Source organism: Poecilia mexicana, unplaced genomic scaffold (genome assembly GCF_051168715.1).
Source record: "Poecilia mexicana isolate PSO_F unplaced genomic scaffold, ASM5116871v1 scaffold_18, whole genome shotgun sequence".
Lineage (NCBI taxonomy): Eukaryota > Metazoa > Chordata > Actinopteri > Cyprinodontiformes > Poeciliidae > Poecilia > Poecilia mexicana.
The window spans coordinates 14,377,233-14,391,087 of record NW_028263387.1 but is presented as its reverse complement, the minus strand read 5'-3'; the positions used below and the strand labels follow the sequence as shown (position 1 = coordinate 14,391,087).

The 13,855-nt window shown below is 39.4% G+C and overlaps 1 protein-coding gene and 1 long non-coding RNA gene across 3 annotated transcripts in view; one reads left to right on the top strand and one right to left on the bottom strand.

The window, feature by feature from the left end:
• The window catches only part of LOC148154083 (uncharacterized), a 70,598-nt gene that overhangs the window by 25,662 nt on the left and 31,081 nt on the right, over positions 1 to 13,855 (top strand). Inside the window, exons 2-3 of the long non-coding RNA XR_015766237.1 lie at positions 6,943 to 7,113; positions 8,372 to 8,494. This is a non-coding gene — a long non-coding RNA (uncharacterized LOC148154083). The remainder of the gene's footprint in view (positions 1 to 6,942; positions 7,114 to 8,371; positions 8,495 to 13,855) is intronic.
• Positions 1 to 13,855, bottom strand: part of LOC106923590 (glucosidase 2 subunit beta-like) — a 166,001-nt gene that overhangs the window by 140,326 nt on the left and 11,820 nt on the right. For both annotated transcript variants that reach the window (XM_088016138.1, XM_088016139.1), the window contains exons 6-8: positions 12,358 to 12,487; positions 6,498 to 6,564; positions 2,782 to 2,860 (exon numbers count right to left, since the gene is read on the bottom strand). In XM_088016138.1, the coding sequence (XP_087872264.1) occupies positions 2,782 to 2,860; positions 6,498 to 6,564; positions 12,358 to 12,487 (276 nt within the window). The remainder of the gene's footprint in view (positions 1 to 2,781; positions 2,861 to 6,497; positions 6,565 to 12,357; positions 12,488 to 13,855) is intronic.

Below are 13,855 nucleotides of genomic sequence, written 5' to 3'. Positions count from 1 at the left end.
TTTTGTGGTTTTTTGTGTGTGTGTGTGCGTGTGTGTGTGTGTGTGTGTGTGTGTGTGTGTGTGTGTGTGTGTGTGTGTGTGTGTGTGTGTGTGATTTATGTGGTCCTCATGAATGTTGTAATTTATAAAAGAAAAGGAAAAGAAGAGGAAGTTTGGGCCGCTTTGTTTACACGCAGACATCTTGTTATGTGCCGCCTCGTAAAACGGGGGATCAACAAGTCTTAAGCGAAACAGACAGACACATTCCCGCACAAAAACAGCTTGAGGAAAAAGTAACTTTTTTTTTTAAATCATCACTGGGAAGCCGCGCTCGTCCTGTTCAGCATTGAAATGAGTGTGAAGGAAATCAACTTGTACAAGCAGAGACAACATTCAAAATGGAGTACCCAGACAGAAAGTTTACTAAAATAAAAATAATAATAATAATAATAATAATAATAATAATAATAATAATAATAAATACATGCCATACATATAGCAGCTTGCAATTTTCCCCTCACTCCCACTTAAAACCTCCCTGGAGCTCTAAAAATGACCAGGTAAACAAATCCACCGCTAAAGCTACATTTTCTACAACCACTTCTAATCCTTCATCAAGGCTGCTGGATAATCATGCCATTAGAGAATCAGCTCAGAATGATACTTCAGTTTTGTTTTTGTTTTGCTTTTTTTCTTTTTGTAAAAAAAAAAAAAAAAAAACGGACAAACTGTATTTTAAAAGTGAGCAGACAGGTAAAACCTCTATCCATGTTGGTTTACCAAATGCTGCTTTTATTAGGATTTGGGTCAATTCTACCCTTCGCCAAGTTCTACCCATGAGTTATAAAGTTTAGATATAAAAATATCTAAAAGTTAGAAACCAGATATTTAACTGTTAGGGTCATTTAGGATAACTAAAATGTCTTGTTTGCTAAATGATAGAATAATGAGTTTTTCTTTTTCATTATCTTTAACTTTGGAAGTCCACCAACTTCTCATTAGTGTTGGGTTGAATTGTCTGTTAAAATGGGTTTTTTTTCTCTGGTTCAAAGATTTTGGGTTTCCTTCCACAAGCTTCACACAACAGTTTGCTGAAGTACTGGCCCAATCCGACAGAACCGAGTCAGATCTGTAGGCCACTTTACTCTCTTTTCAGCCCGGTCCCTATATTTTCTCTGAGACTCAAATCAGGGAATTGCGATGGCCACTCCAAAACATTGACTTCGTTTTGTTACTAGTAGCACCACTTGATAGGAATTGTTGATCATGTAAGATGTAACATAATGTTCACTCCTCATTCTGTTATTTATAACGTAGCAACCACACATGATCGGGCCCACACCGCAAACAAAGTTAGTAACCAAAACAAGTTATTTTCACGGTTGGGATGGAGTTCTCATTTTTGCAAGTTTCTCAACTTTATTCCTTCAAATGTAACAGCAGCCATCATGGTCAAACACACACATTTTGGTTTCATCAGTCCTCAGCACGTCTCCAAAAATCAAGGTATTGTTCCTCGCCGAGATCCTATTCTTCTGATGTCAATGCAGGACACATTTCACTGTTGGCATTGACACTCGAATCGCATTCAGCAGCATCTTAAATGTCTTTTGCTTTTGTTCTAGTGCCTATTAACAATTTCCACACCAAAACACGTTATTTTCTGGAACACAGAGCCGTGTTCCTGTCACGTATCATGACCAGACATTTCCATGCTGTTTGTACCGGCCTATAATTGTTGGCAGAGTTGAACGCGGCACCTTCAGCTACCTCAAAGTTGTACCGAAGCGTTAACCAGACCAGTAGAGGTCAACGATTCTCCTCCGGATATTTTCCCAGACTTCATTTGATTTCCCATAATGTCCCAAAAGGAATCCGTCTGCTAAAGTTCCTCCTCTCTTTAATTCTTACGTAAAGCAACCTGTCAGGTGTTTACAACGACATAACATCACTGGCTTTCCCAAACTGTTGGAAGGCATAATGTTATTTTCTGTAAACCTACGAGTTCGAAGAAGGTAATAAAAAAAAATCTGCAATATTAATTAGGTATTTAGGAAATGCAAATAATGTTATCATTACTTACAGACCTAAAACAAGAAAAGTTTAGTCTGATTTAATACCTGATTTAAGACCTTAATCGCAAAAAAAGGAAGACTTCTCTATATTTGTGTCATATTGTAAGAGGCTTCCTAACTCATAGTGGTTGTCTTGCACTTGAAATTGCCTCGAGTCATTGTTTGCGCTTTTTGTGAATTTAATTTACATCTGGTTGGTAAATAGATAGCATTTTCATTTTTAAAGACAAATATATTTTCATTGGCCAATATAAGAAATCACTAGTTAATTTAATCAAAAGTAAATACGACAAATCGCCATCAGTGCCAGCTCTTGTTTATGTAATATCATCATTAAAATAAGTAAGGCTTTGCAGACTCAAGTGCTGTATGCTTGGAGACAAATCAGTGGCAATAGGGAAGACTCTATAAATACTCAGAAATATTGTCATTTTACTTCGGTTTTATTGCTGCCAGACTGTTTCTCACTGGGTTTACATGGTAACAGATACTTATTTCCCTTGTAACCGGCACAAAAATGCCTTAAATGTTGCATAAACGGCAGTGGAAAAAACTATTAGGAACACCTACAAAGTTAATTTTCTTATCTAGGGGGAAGCTTTCAAATAAAATTAAAAGAAAGTGCGACCTCAATTTAAAACAACCTACGGAAAGTTTAACCACGAAGTGAAGCCTGCATGGAAAACCTTGAAGAAAACTGTGTTATTGAATTTTAAAAATAGCTTACCAGTGCCTCATCCTCGGAGAGAACCCTCGTCTCATCATGGACAAGCACCACTTTAGCCTTGACTTCATCCAACGATATACTGAGGGGTTTAGAAATGCATCATATTAGTATTCCATTGAACAGTTTGGTTGATTTCACCAATATGTGTTGAACATTCCTAGGTACTAGACTGTTATACTGAAAAACACAGCTTGTTTCAATATGATTCCACTTAAAAATATATTGTTTTATATATTTTAAATCTAGAGATTTAAAATAGAGGCAAACACACGATTTTACAAAAAGAAGACCTGTCCTCACTTTTGAACTGCAAAACCAGAGTTGGCAATTAACTAAGTGCAGATACTAATTTCTTACTGTTCAATTAACCTATTTACAGCTAATATCGAGAATGTTGCACACTGTTCATACCTTTGTCCTGATTTCACAATACAATGCACTACACTGTAAAGTCACACACACACATACATACATGCCAACTCTTTTTCCCACGACACTAAACTCTTGTCATTAACCATTTTCCCATGCTTGTGTCTTCCTTCCAGAGGTTACAGCCAAACTGCCCCCTCTGAGCTCAGATAATGACTGCATAGCCAGAATCAATCCCCGGAGCGCGTCAACTAAGGCAGGCAAACATACAAAGCGAATAGTCTGCTCAGCCTACAGAAGATCAATGCTCAGGGTGAGTGCCGGAGAGAAACAATGCCTTTCACCATTGTGAGGACGGCACACGGGCTGCAGAACAACGGCTCTGTAAATCCCGTGTGAAGTAAATTGGCTTCGGCTCCAATCACGCAGGGCATTTGCGCGTATATATATATATAGACCGCTGCAGCATAAAAGCAGGTGTTTTGTGACGTGCGCCCCTTTTCGGAGGCTTCTCTATGGAAGTCGGTAATGAATATTACCGAGCTCGCAGATGCAGGCAGTGATAAATCCATGCAGAGGGGGGAGAGGATAAAAAGCACATCCTGTTCGTGGGCCTTTGGGAGGCTCCATCATGGTTCATTTCCTGAAGCAGTTGGTAGACTCTATTTATAGGCCAGCATACTAGTACCAGTTAATCCTGCACTGGGCTGCCAACTGCCTGCCAGCTGGCACAGTGGGTTGTGCCTGTGTGTGCTGCATGGGAAGGTTCTGGGATGAAACGATTGTGAGGCCTACATTCGTGACCAACGAGTCTTTACCCCCTCATTTAGGGATTTTACGTCTCAAAGTTGGTTTTGAGTCTCAAATTTCCAGAGTTGTCAGCCATATTACGCCAGTTTGAAAAGATAAACATAAAGAAAGGGGAGACAGTTCAGTGATTAAACTGACAGAATCATGGATGTACAAATGGAAAGAGGGACAGACATAACCTTTAGACAATGGGTTAGGGCAAAGTGTTGATATTCAAGACTATATTGTCCGCGTGCCTTTTCAAACCTGGAAAATAAGTACAACATTCTCATACCTTTCTAAAACTGTCCAGAATGCATAGACTCCTTGCCAAAATGGTCAAGTGGTTTAAAAGGATATGTATATATTTACGTAAGGTTCTGTGGAGATGTTATGAGTTGGCACCCTATCCCTGTATTAAAGTTATTTCATGACAAACTTTTATTATTTTACTTAGGAAATTCAGGCAGTACAGACACGTCAATGGTTATCGGAGACTGTCAAAGTTGTAAAGACGTTTGAGTGTACCTACGATCCTTCAGACAATGAGTCAAGGACAGAGCAGAGTAGCTACTCCCTACTCATGTCGTTTTCATAAATCCGACTTCATAACTTGCAAACTATCTTTTTAGGAAGTTTTCAGAAGGGGCCATTTAAAAGCAACCTGATGACGACTCGAATGAAATATTTATTCAGTGTTAATTTATATCAAAATGCATTATTGAGTCTAACGAGGATGTTTTGCAGAAATGTCTTAATGTGATTTAAAATGTGTTCAAAACTTTATGAAAATCAATGGCTGCGGTCTTTGTCGTGAGGCAATTATTGGTGAGTAAATGGACACGAAAATGAGATTAGTTCACAGTATAAATGAGAGAATAATTATCTGTGAATCTGCATTAAACATAATTAGCAATTCCAATGAAGCAGATTAAGAATTGAGGAACATTTAGTTAAGTGTCATCGGGGACAAAGCCAGACAAATAACTTTTTTTTTTTTTTTGTACAACATAAAAAGCATGCAGCACGCATGCTAATCGAGGAAGCAAATTGCCTGGCAACTGCGAGCATTAGGTATAATTTGTGACATTGCATTTATCAGAGAAGAAGCTAAACGAGGGTTGACACTTTGAGCTGGAGAGACGAACAAGACCTAAGCAGTAATGCAGTGGATGAAAACACAATCTCTGCCTTATTCAGATCAACATCAATGCATGTGGTGCATAACGATGGCCAGTTCACAAAGTCCACCAACTGACAGCTTAGTAATGTGTGTGCTTAAGCACAGCTCAGAGAGAGAGACTCAAGAATTCAGACAGAGGGAGATTGAGTGGATAAAGGGGTTCTGAGCTGTGAACAGAGGCCAGAGAGGCAGAATAACATCCAACTGCAAGAATGCACAAACAGGCATATTTTTCTTACATAGGAATTGCTGCATGAGGAGATTGTTTTTGCATGCATATGTTTTGTAGCGCACATGGTTTACTATTCCAAGTCTTTCTGTTGGCTTAAGCACTATTATTATTTTGTTGTTTTTTTTTGTTTTTTTACATGCATGTTCTGGTAAAGTGAGGAACATGAGGGTCTGGACTGCTGTGAAGAGAAACCGTGCAGAGGACTGTCGAGGTAAATTTTAAGAAGGCCTTTGAGTTCTTTTAGGTCAGCAATGGGTTTGCTTTTGGGTTTGGCTTTGGTACCCTCACATGGATACCATTTATGCTCAATGTCTTTCGTGCCGAGAAATCATGAACGCTGATTGTAACTGAATAAAGTGAGGTCTGCAACGCTTTGTTTTTTGGTTCTTTTGTGACCCTTCTGGATGAGTGATTAATACGCTTTTAGTGTAATTTTGGTCGGCCAGCCACTTTGAGAAAGTTTCTCACTGGTGTTCTAATGTAAGAAAGCCCTAGATATGGAGATGTGACAGTTTCTAGACTAATCCTTCACATTAACCTTGCTTTTCATTCATTCTTAAATGTATTTAGATCGCACTGCCTTTTGAGATCTTTTAGCCAACGTTGCGTTGTCACATAGGTTCGTCCATTTAGGTGACTTATTATTATGCGACTCTATAGGTCAGATGGTAAGTAAAGCTGTTAAATTTACTCTACTAAAACATGAGGTCAAACACATTTAATTCATAATTTAACAAGACGTGTACAGTTTAAAAACAAAACACAAAAACAAAAAATGTTTTTTGCCAGCCATGTCATAAAGATTCAAGATCCACTGTAGAAAAAAAAAAGTTTTTTTATAGCTTGAAAAGCAAAAAAGTATCCCAACTGAATTTTAGTGAAACATAAAAATTGATTTGTATGAAACAGGTTTCTGTCCAGGTAGTTAATAGGATACATGATCAGCATACTGTCTAATTTATTTAATCAAGTAGGATGTGTAGGATACAGAGTTCAAAGCGATAAAGATTTAATAGTAGAAGATTACAGTGCCTCAGAGATGGCTGGTGGATGGCAGCCTTGGCAAAGAGCAGCGGCCTTACATCAAATTTGTTTCCAGGCTTTTCGAACCTTTGGACTCTCTTTGATTAGAATATAACTCACCTGCCATCTTTATTGCTGTCCAGTAGTTGGAAAAGGTGAGATACGGTGCTATTCTGATGCCTAAAACCTGCAAAGGAAAATTATATATTAGAAGCTTTACACAGCAGGTAGCTGATAATAATATTTAAGAAACAGCTTTTCATTATTTCTAATCACCAATTGCTGATAATTGTATTTATCAGTCCCAATAAAACCTTGAAGCGTGAACATAAAAAGGAAAAGAAAAAAAAAAGAAGTGAACTAAAAAGTATGAGCAGCAAGGATAGAGAGAGGAAAAAAAAATCAGGCAATGAGTCAGTCATGCTGTGCAGGAACATTTGCTTTCCCTGTAGGGGAAAAAAAAAAAAAAAAAACGCGTCAGAGTCCAGAATGCAATCAGGAGGCTTTGTGCTGCAACGGCTGCTATGACAGTGATTTCCCTCTTCTCCTCCGTTCACATTCACAGGCAAGTGAAAAGGAGACGCAAAGAGAAACTTCCTGAACCCTCTTATCCGCAGAGCATGTGACCCCAGCTGATTCAGTTTTGTGAATCGCACTCACTGGAGAGGAAGGCGAGGAGGAAGTTCTCTGGCGTTTGGTGCTGAGCATCTCCAGAATCATTTGCAGAACAGAAAAGGTAAAAGGGGCAAACTGATTGGCCCCTACGTCTGGGGAAAAGCACTTTACATAATGCTAATTGCACATCCGCGGCAATTACCTTTCCGTACTAATTACGGAAAAGCTAATTGTGAAATTAGCATTTCTTTTCCACACCGTGTACGGAGCGAAGAGCTTATGCAGAGTGTGTGCACACAAAAAAAAAAAAAAAATCAAAAATGAAAGAGTTACAAGTTTTATGAATCTTGCTCTGGCAAAACTAACATTGATGAGGCAACTTGCCGCTTTTTTTTTTTTTTTTTTTTTTACAGAAAAACTAGTCCATCCATTTGTTACAAGCAGCAAGATTAGTTTTTTTTTTTTTTTTTTTTTTTTTTTTATCAAAAAATAGTCAGTTCATCCAAAATGGCACAGTATGAGATCATGTTTCTTCAGTTTTATCTTTTTTGTTTTCAGCTGAACCAAACAGTTTCCTTTCTCCCCAATTGATCAAATACAACTTCAAGATCTCTCAGTCAACAGCCTCTTCGCTTCAGTTTCACTCCTAAAAAAAATGACATCTGGACCAGCATTACTGTGGTTAGCAGTGTCACTGTCCTGGGGGAGGAGGGGCCATTTGCTGAGCCGTTGCTGCCAGTAACTACATGTTCTCTCTTTAAAGATCAATGGTGTCCAAACTTCTGCCAAGATTACTAAGCTGAAAGTAACCAGGAGCCATGCTTTATATATATATATATATATATATATATATATATATATATATATATATATATATATATATCTCACTGTCACTAATTATATACAGTATACTGACTTTCATCTATTAGATTGTACTAAGGGATGAAAAGGTTCTCTGTTTGGCTTTGTCTTTCCTTTTTAGAAGAGAAATAGACATAATTGTGTTACAACCAGGATCAAACTTTAAAATAATTATATATTTCTGTCCATATATTTGTTGTGATTTCCTTGGCTAGAGAACCGAGATTACATTTGTTGTAAACCAGTGAACCGATTTCCAGTTTTGGTCTGGTGCAGACGCCCCCTTCTCCTTTGTAACGTCATATTCAGCTTATAGTTAGATTGTGTTTGGTTATCTTGAAACTATCTCTATAGTTACGCTCCTCTTAGCTTGGGCTGCTGGAGGACATTTGGGCCATTTGTCCTTACTGCTCTTCTTTTTTCCAATTATTCTCCATTATCTCCAGTTATTGCTGCAAAAAAACTTTATCTCTTGGTTTTTTTTGTTTGTTTGTTTGTTGTTTTTTTTATCTCCACAGAACCTCCACTGGGCCCAGCGTTTCTGTATTAAGCTGGGTCAACTTCATGGAAGAACATCTTGACCTGAAACAATATGGCTCTTCAGTTTCCACGACTCTAATCTTGAGTCTACTCAACAACAGGTAAAGGGGGAAAAAAACTACACTTGATAATATTATCCCTCAACACACACAGCATCTGCGAGATTAGTGGCCCATTCTTTCTTTGAATTGCTCTCCGTTTGCAACCCAACGCTCGATATTTTCAACCCGCGCTCCGGTCGCCGCCTCGTAAAAAAAATGATAGCGCAGAGAAGGGAGCGAGATGGTCTCATTCCTCTCTTAACTGCAAAGTTGTGGCTATGAAAAACAACTATAAGGAGGATAGATGAAGAAGTGGGGGAGAGAGGAGTGCAGCGGAAAACAAGAATGATGGAGAAGCGTCTGGTGGAGGAGGGGGGCAGGTGAAAGGCAAGAGGATGATGGGGGAGAAAAGAGGAAAATAAAGAAGAGTTGGAGAGTGGTGTGTGTGGGGGGGGGAGGAGAGGAGAAGGAGGCGGTTGAAGACATTGGGCTCTTTAGGCCAATGCCACATATAGGAGACTATGTTTACTAATGGACACCATCAGTCATCCACCCATGTTGCCCTGGTGATATCGGAGCACTCTCGTAAAATAAGAGAGACACATCGAGAACAGAGAAAATGGAACATATCAGCGGGAGTCTGCAGATCTATGGCTAGCCTACAGACAATGTTATCCACTCAGAGCTTCTTTTTTTTTTTTTTTTTGTCATTGTAGGCTAAGCACTCCCGGGCAAAGAAAACACATATTTTGCTGTCTTTTATACCCTAGAAGCAATATTTGAGAGAGGAAAATTACCTCTTTCTATGGAAAAAAAAAAGGCAAAGAAATGGAAACAGATCAAAAGGCTGCATGTTCTGCGCCGAGCTTTTTTACTTTACCGAAAACAGGAGACGACATAAACAAGACGAAGCCTGAAAATGAGTGTTTCAACTTAAATGTCATGTCTAGCATTGAGGGGCTTACCGCAGGAGGATGACTCAGGCCGTACATCTTATACGGAGAACACAGTGGGAAAATAAGACTGTTACAAATAAACAACCAAGCAATTTGAAATTTCTTGAACAGTTTTTCACGATTGTGTTTAAACAATGCGCAGTTTTAGAATGGCATGCTGGCGATTATATCGCACTAACGTCGCTAAGTACTGCGGTGACGATATTGGCTACGACAAAACCTAAGTTGTCGGAGTGCAGCCAGCGTGTGATGGAACTTAAGTTCCATAAATACAACAATTTATAAAAAAAAACAACAACAATAATAATGAAACACTGCAAATACACGATTGTTTTGCAGGCTCTAAATGCCTGTACTGCGTGCAATGGAAAAGGTTAGATTGCTGTTCTGTCAGCTCAAATACCCCCGGCTCTCCATTGTTCTATTTTTTTTTTTTTCCCCAATGTACCGCACACGTCACGCTGCAAGAAACTAATTTTCTTCGAGGGTACAAATAACCTGGTCCTTTCAAACATCTCAATAACTGCACATGAAGCCCTGGAGAGAAGCCTGATCGACAGCAGCGGCGAAACCACAGAGTGTTTAGCTCGACTTGCACTCTCAGCTGCTTGTTCGTCTGGCTTTTCATTCCCATTTTGACGCAGGCCATTACGGTCATAAAAAGGGAGACAACACGTTCGCAGAACAATCCGTGTTCTGACATTCCCGTATAGAACCGTAGGTGCATTTGCGGGCAACTGTTTTGTATGGGCTGTATAGAAAAGTGCTGTGTGACAAAAAGACAAATGAGATATAGAGCCGGGGCTTTTTCTTGCAACTTTGCAAGATAGAAAGAGTTTTGTGGAGCCTCTGCGAGGGATCCAACATAATTAATACTTGCAATAACTTTCTTCTCTTTACGGTAATAAAGCTACTCTTAAATGTTGCCTTGTGCTACTGTGATGCATATTTTCTTGTTAGCTGGCTCCAAAAAGATGCTCAGGGACATGTATTTTTTTATTTTTTCAAATAACAGAAAAAAAACATCACGAGCATTGCAAATTTAAAAGCTTGCTTTATCTGCACCGTCTCTACCAGAAAGAAAGTATGCATTGTAGCATAGGCAGTAAAGAGCTTTTGTTTAACTACAGGCAGAAGGTTAGAGTAATATGCATGCTTTAATCTTGAGGGGAATAAATGCTTTCGCTGGCTAAAACTTGCTCTTCTCTTCCTACCAGCTGTTAACATTAACGACTGATTCGGAGTAGCGTTTGCTCTTTGCGTCGGTCTACGTTCTAATTGAAAAGTAGGTTTAAAGGCAAAAATCTGTTGCACTCTTAGTGCAACTAAACTGTTTATGAACATATAATTTCTATTTGGGCTATAACAAAACATTTGACTCACAAAAAGACATGACCCACAGTTTTGCATCCTCAAGAACAAGAAGATCACTTGTAGTTTTACTGGGAAAACTTTGATTTTATGGCATGGTATAATCCACCGTCGCTTGATGTTACTTTTTCGTTTAATCTCTTCCTTTCACACAGTCACGTCTGATTTAACACTGCCTGTTTTTTTTTTGTTGCTTTTTTTTATTATCAGTCATTAATGAACATTTACAGCTGAGTAGCTTGCAAGTAATTTTATAAAACAAAAAAACAACAACAACACAAGTCTGAACTACCAACCCTCACCTCTCAAGCAGTCGTATAGTTTAAATTTGGCAGCTCATGAACTGAATGCAAATAAAAGAGTAAAACTGACCAACCTGGTGCTAAGGCAATCATCCGCCTTGTAAATGTAAATATGACTGAGCATATGGGCAAAATATGCAGCACTATGACTGACAGTGCCTATATTAGCTTACATAACACCAGAACCAAAAATAGCACCAAAAATTGAGATCTGGACTGGAAAAAGCATCGGTATCTGCAGGTTATTTCATTCAGATTTTGGGATCTTGATAAGAAATGAATAAAAATAAACTGGAAGCGTTTCTAGTAGAAAAACACATTTGACATTAGAAATCTCTGTTAATCCTCCAGACAACTCGAACAAGACAAGCCATCTTGAGAGACAGAAATTAAAACTGATGCTTGTTACACCCAGAAGATGAGCTGTAATGGAAGTAAAGGATGACAGACTCAGGAACGATGTGTTGGGGGGCGGGGCGTCATGGTCAGGAAAGGTCAGCCTGCACAGTGGGAAGCATGATGGATGTGCGCTGCCCAAAGGAACCGACGATATAATGAGCATGCTTTGCACTCAAAACTTCTTTAGATCAGAAAATAAGCTGCCAATAGAGCATGACAGAGACTTCCAATCTATTCTATTTTTCCCTGAAGGTTTTCCGACATGCTGAAATGAAAACAGAAGGATACAGGATTGTTCTCCAATTTATGTTGAAAAGTCCAAGCTCTAAATGGTACGAGTATGAATCTTACGCATTTCTGCCTCAGATCTAAAAATTGGAGACTGAATGCATCCTCTGCCCACATTTAATGAGTGCAAATCTTTCATTTCGTGAGATGATAGAACCCGGTTCCTATCCTCACAACTTTCTGTACCAACACACGCGCAAAGTCAGAGCGTCGCTTAAATGCCAAGCCGGCTTGTGCTCGCACCGATAAGGGATTTTTCCCTGTGACTCACATGCAACGTCTCTCTGAAGGTTTGAGGTACGTCAAAAAGGAGAGCAGAGGGAATACGGTTTGCAGCTGCTCAGCAATCTTTCTCCAAGTCAATTAATTTCCACTGCAGAGGAATCTGCACTTAACCTTTCCATTCCTCCCCCCCCTCCTCTCTCTGATGTTGAACAACCTGAGCCGAGCTGCTCAGCGTATTTACTGTTGCTCCAGTAAGGCTGGAGCAGACATGAAATGGAAGCTGCCCTGTAGCCAAAGCGACGGCCCAACTGTGTAAACTGGAACAACTCCGCGAAATGAGCAAACGTCTTGAAGTGGGTCCTAAATATAGATGGAGCCTTACCTCTATCCCCGGCTTTCAAAGCCTTTAATGTTTGCTCTTTGAGTCGGTCAGCTTCATGTTTCCTCTTTCGGTGCTCCTCTAATTTGATCTGCAGATCTTCGGCGGCCCGCTGAAGCTCTCTGAGCTGCGCCTGCAGAGAGACGACGGGGCAAACGTGATTACACCAAACCTTCATTGTTACAATTTAAGCGCTTTGTGATTTCTGCATTCCTGTGCCAGAACAGTAAGGCTCCTCGCCAACACGAACAGCCCTTTAGTCATACTATATTTTGGGTCAACAGCTAAAAACTGGAGCAGGCAGCGCCGTGCATTCTGCATGCAAGCCTTAAACTTTTCTAATGGAGTAGGCATGTGGGTAATGGCCATTTTCCTTGTTCTTTCCACTCGTCCTTTGCTCCTTCCGGTGCATTTATCAGAACAGGAGATTGATTCACAGCCGATATACTCAGACCGCAGAGCTAATTTTTCAGACTGAATGAGGTCGTTCAAAATGGGATCCCTTGTAAGCTGTTTACGACACACACACACACACATTGCACCTACATGGAATCCATACATTCGCCCCTATTTTAAGTCATTTCCCATTCATGTTCCGTGTTCAAAGAAAGCAATTCAATCAAACCTCAAAGATATTTATTTCTCCCTATTTTTGTGGCACATATGGGTTTGTTTTTGTCCTTAGTCTCAAAGTCTGAATATAAAAAAAAAAACAAAAAAAAAACATTGGTTTGGCAATGAATCCAACTGCACTCTTTAAAGTGCCTTGGTCCTTTTACTTTTTCACATCTTGCATTTCTAGCATCACAAACTTCAGGGTCTTTCATTGTGATTTAATGTAATAGACCATCAAAGTAGTGAACTATTGTGAAGTTAAAAATTCAAACCTGCCCGTTTTCTGTCAATTTCACAATTATTTTCTAATTCGCATTGGTCAGTCACATAACATCTGACCAAAATGTACATAGAAATTTCAAAGCGTTGGAGAGCAAGATGCCTGGTTTGGGAACTTCAAAGTCTAAAATTGGTTTTGTGCAGATGAAGTGGCTCTAAAAGGCGTCCTGGTCCCTCTTAGTCAGGGGTCAGTGGCTATTTCAAGTCGAGGAGTCCAGGCATTTTGACATCTTGCTTGTGAGTGAGGGAGGGTCAAAATAAGAGATGAATGGGGCTTTGATAACCACCCGTCCAAAAGATATAAAGCCAAGAAAACAAAAATAAGTTGAACCTAAATTCTTTGGTTTGTGCTCTATAAATTGGTGACGATTTTCAACTGTCAAAAGTTAAAGAAATTAAGCCAGTGCAAAAGCTATGCTGCAACCTCTTTTCTCCTCGTATTAGTTTGCATTTATATCTACATCCAACTCCTAACCACAAAGTCTGTTTAATTGCCAAAAACATATTCGACGGTGGCTGTTTGCGCATCGCGGACTCATTAAATCAGCTCCGTCAGACTGACTGCTGATAACACCCAAGCAAAACCTATCATCACACTCTGTAACGG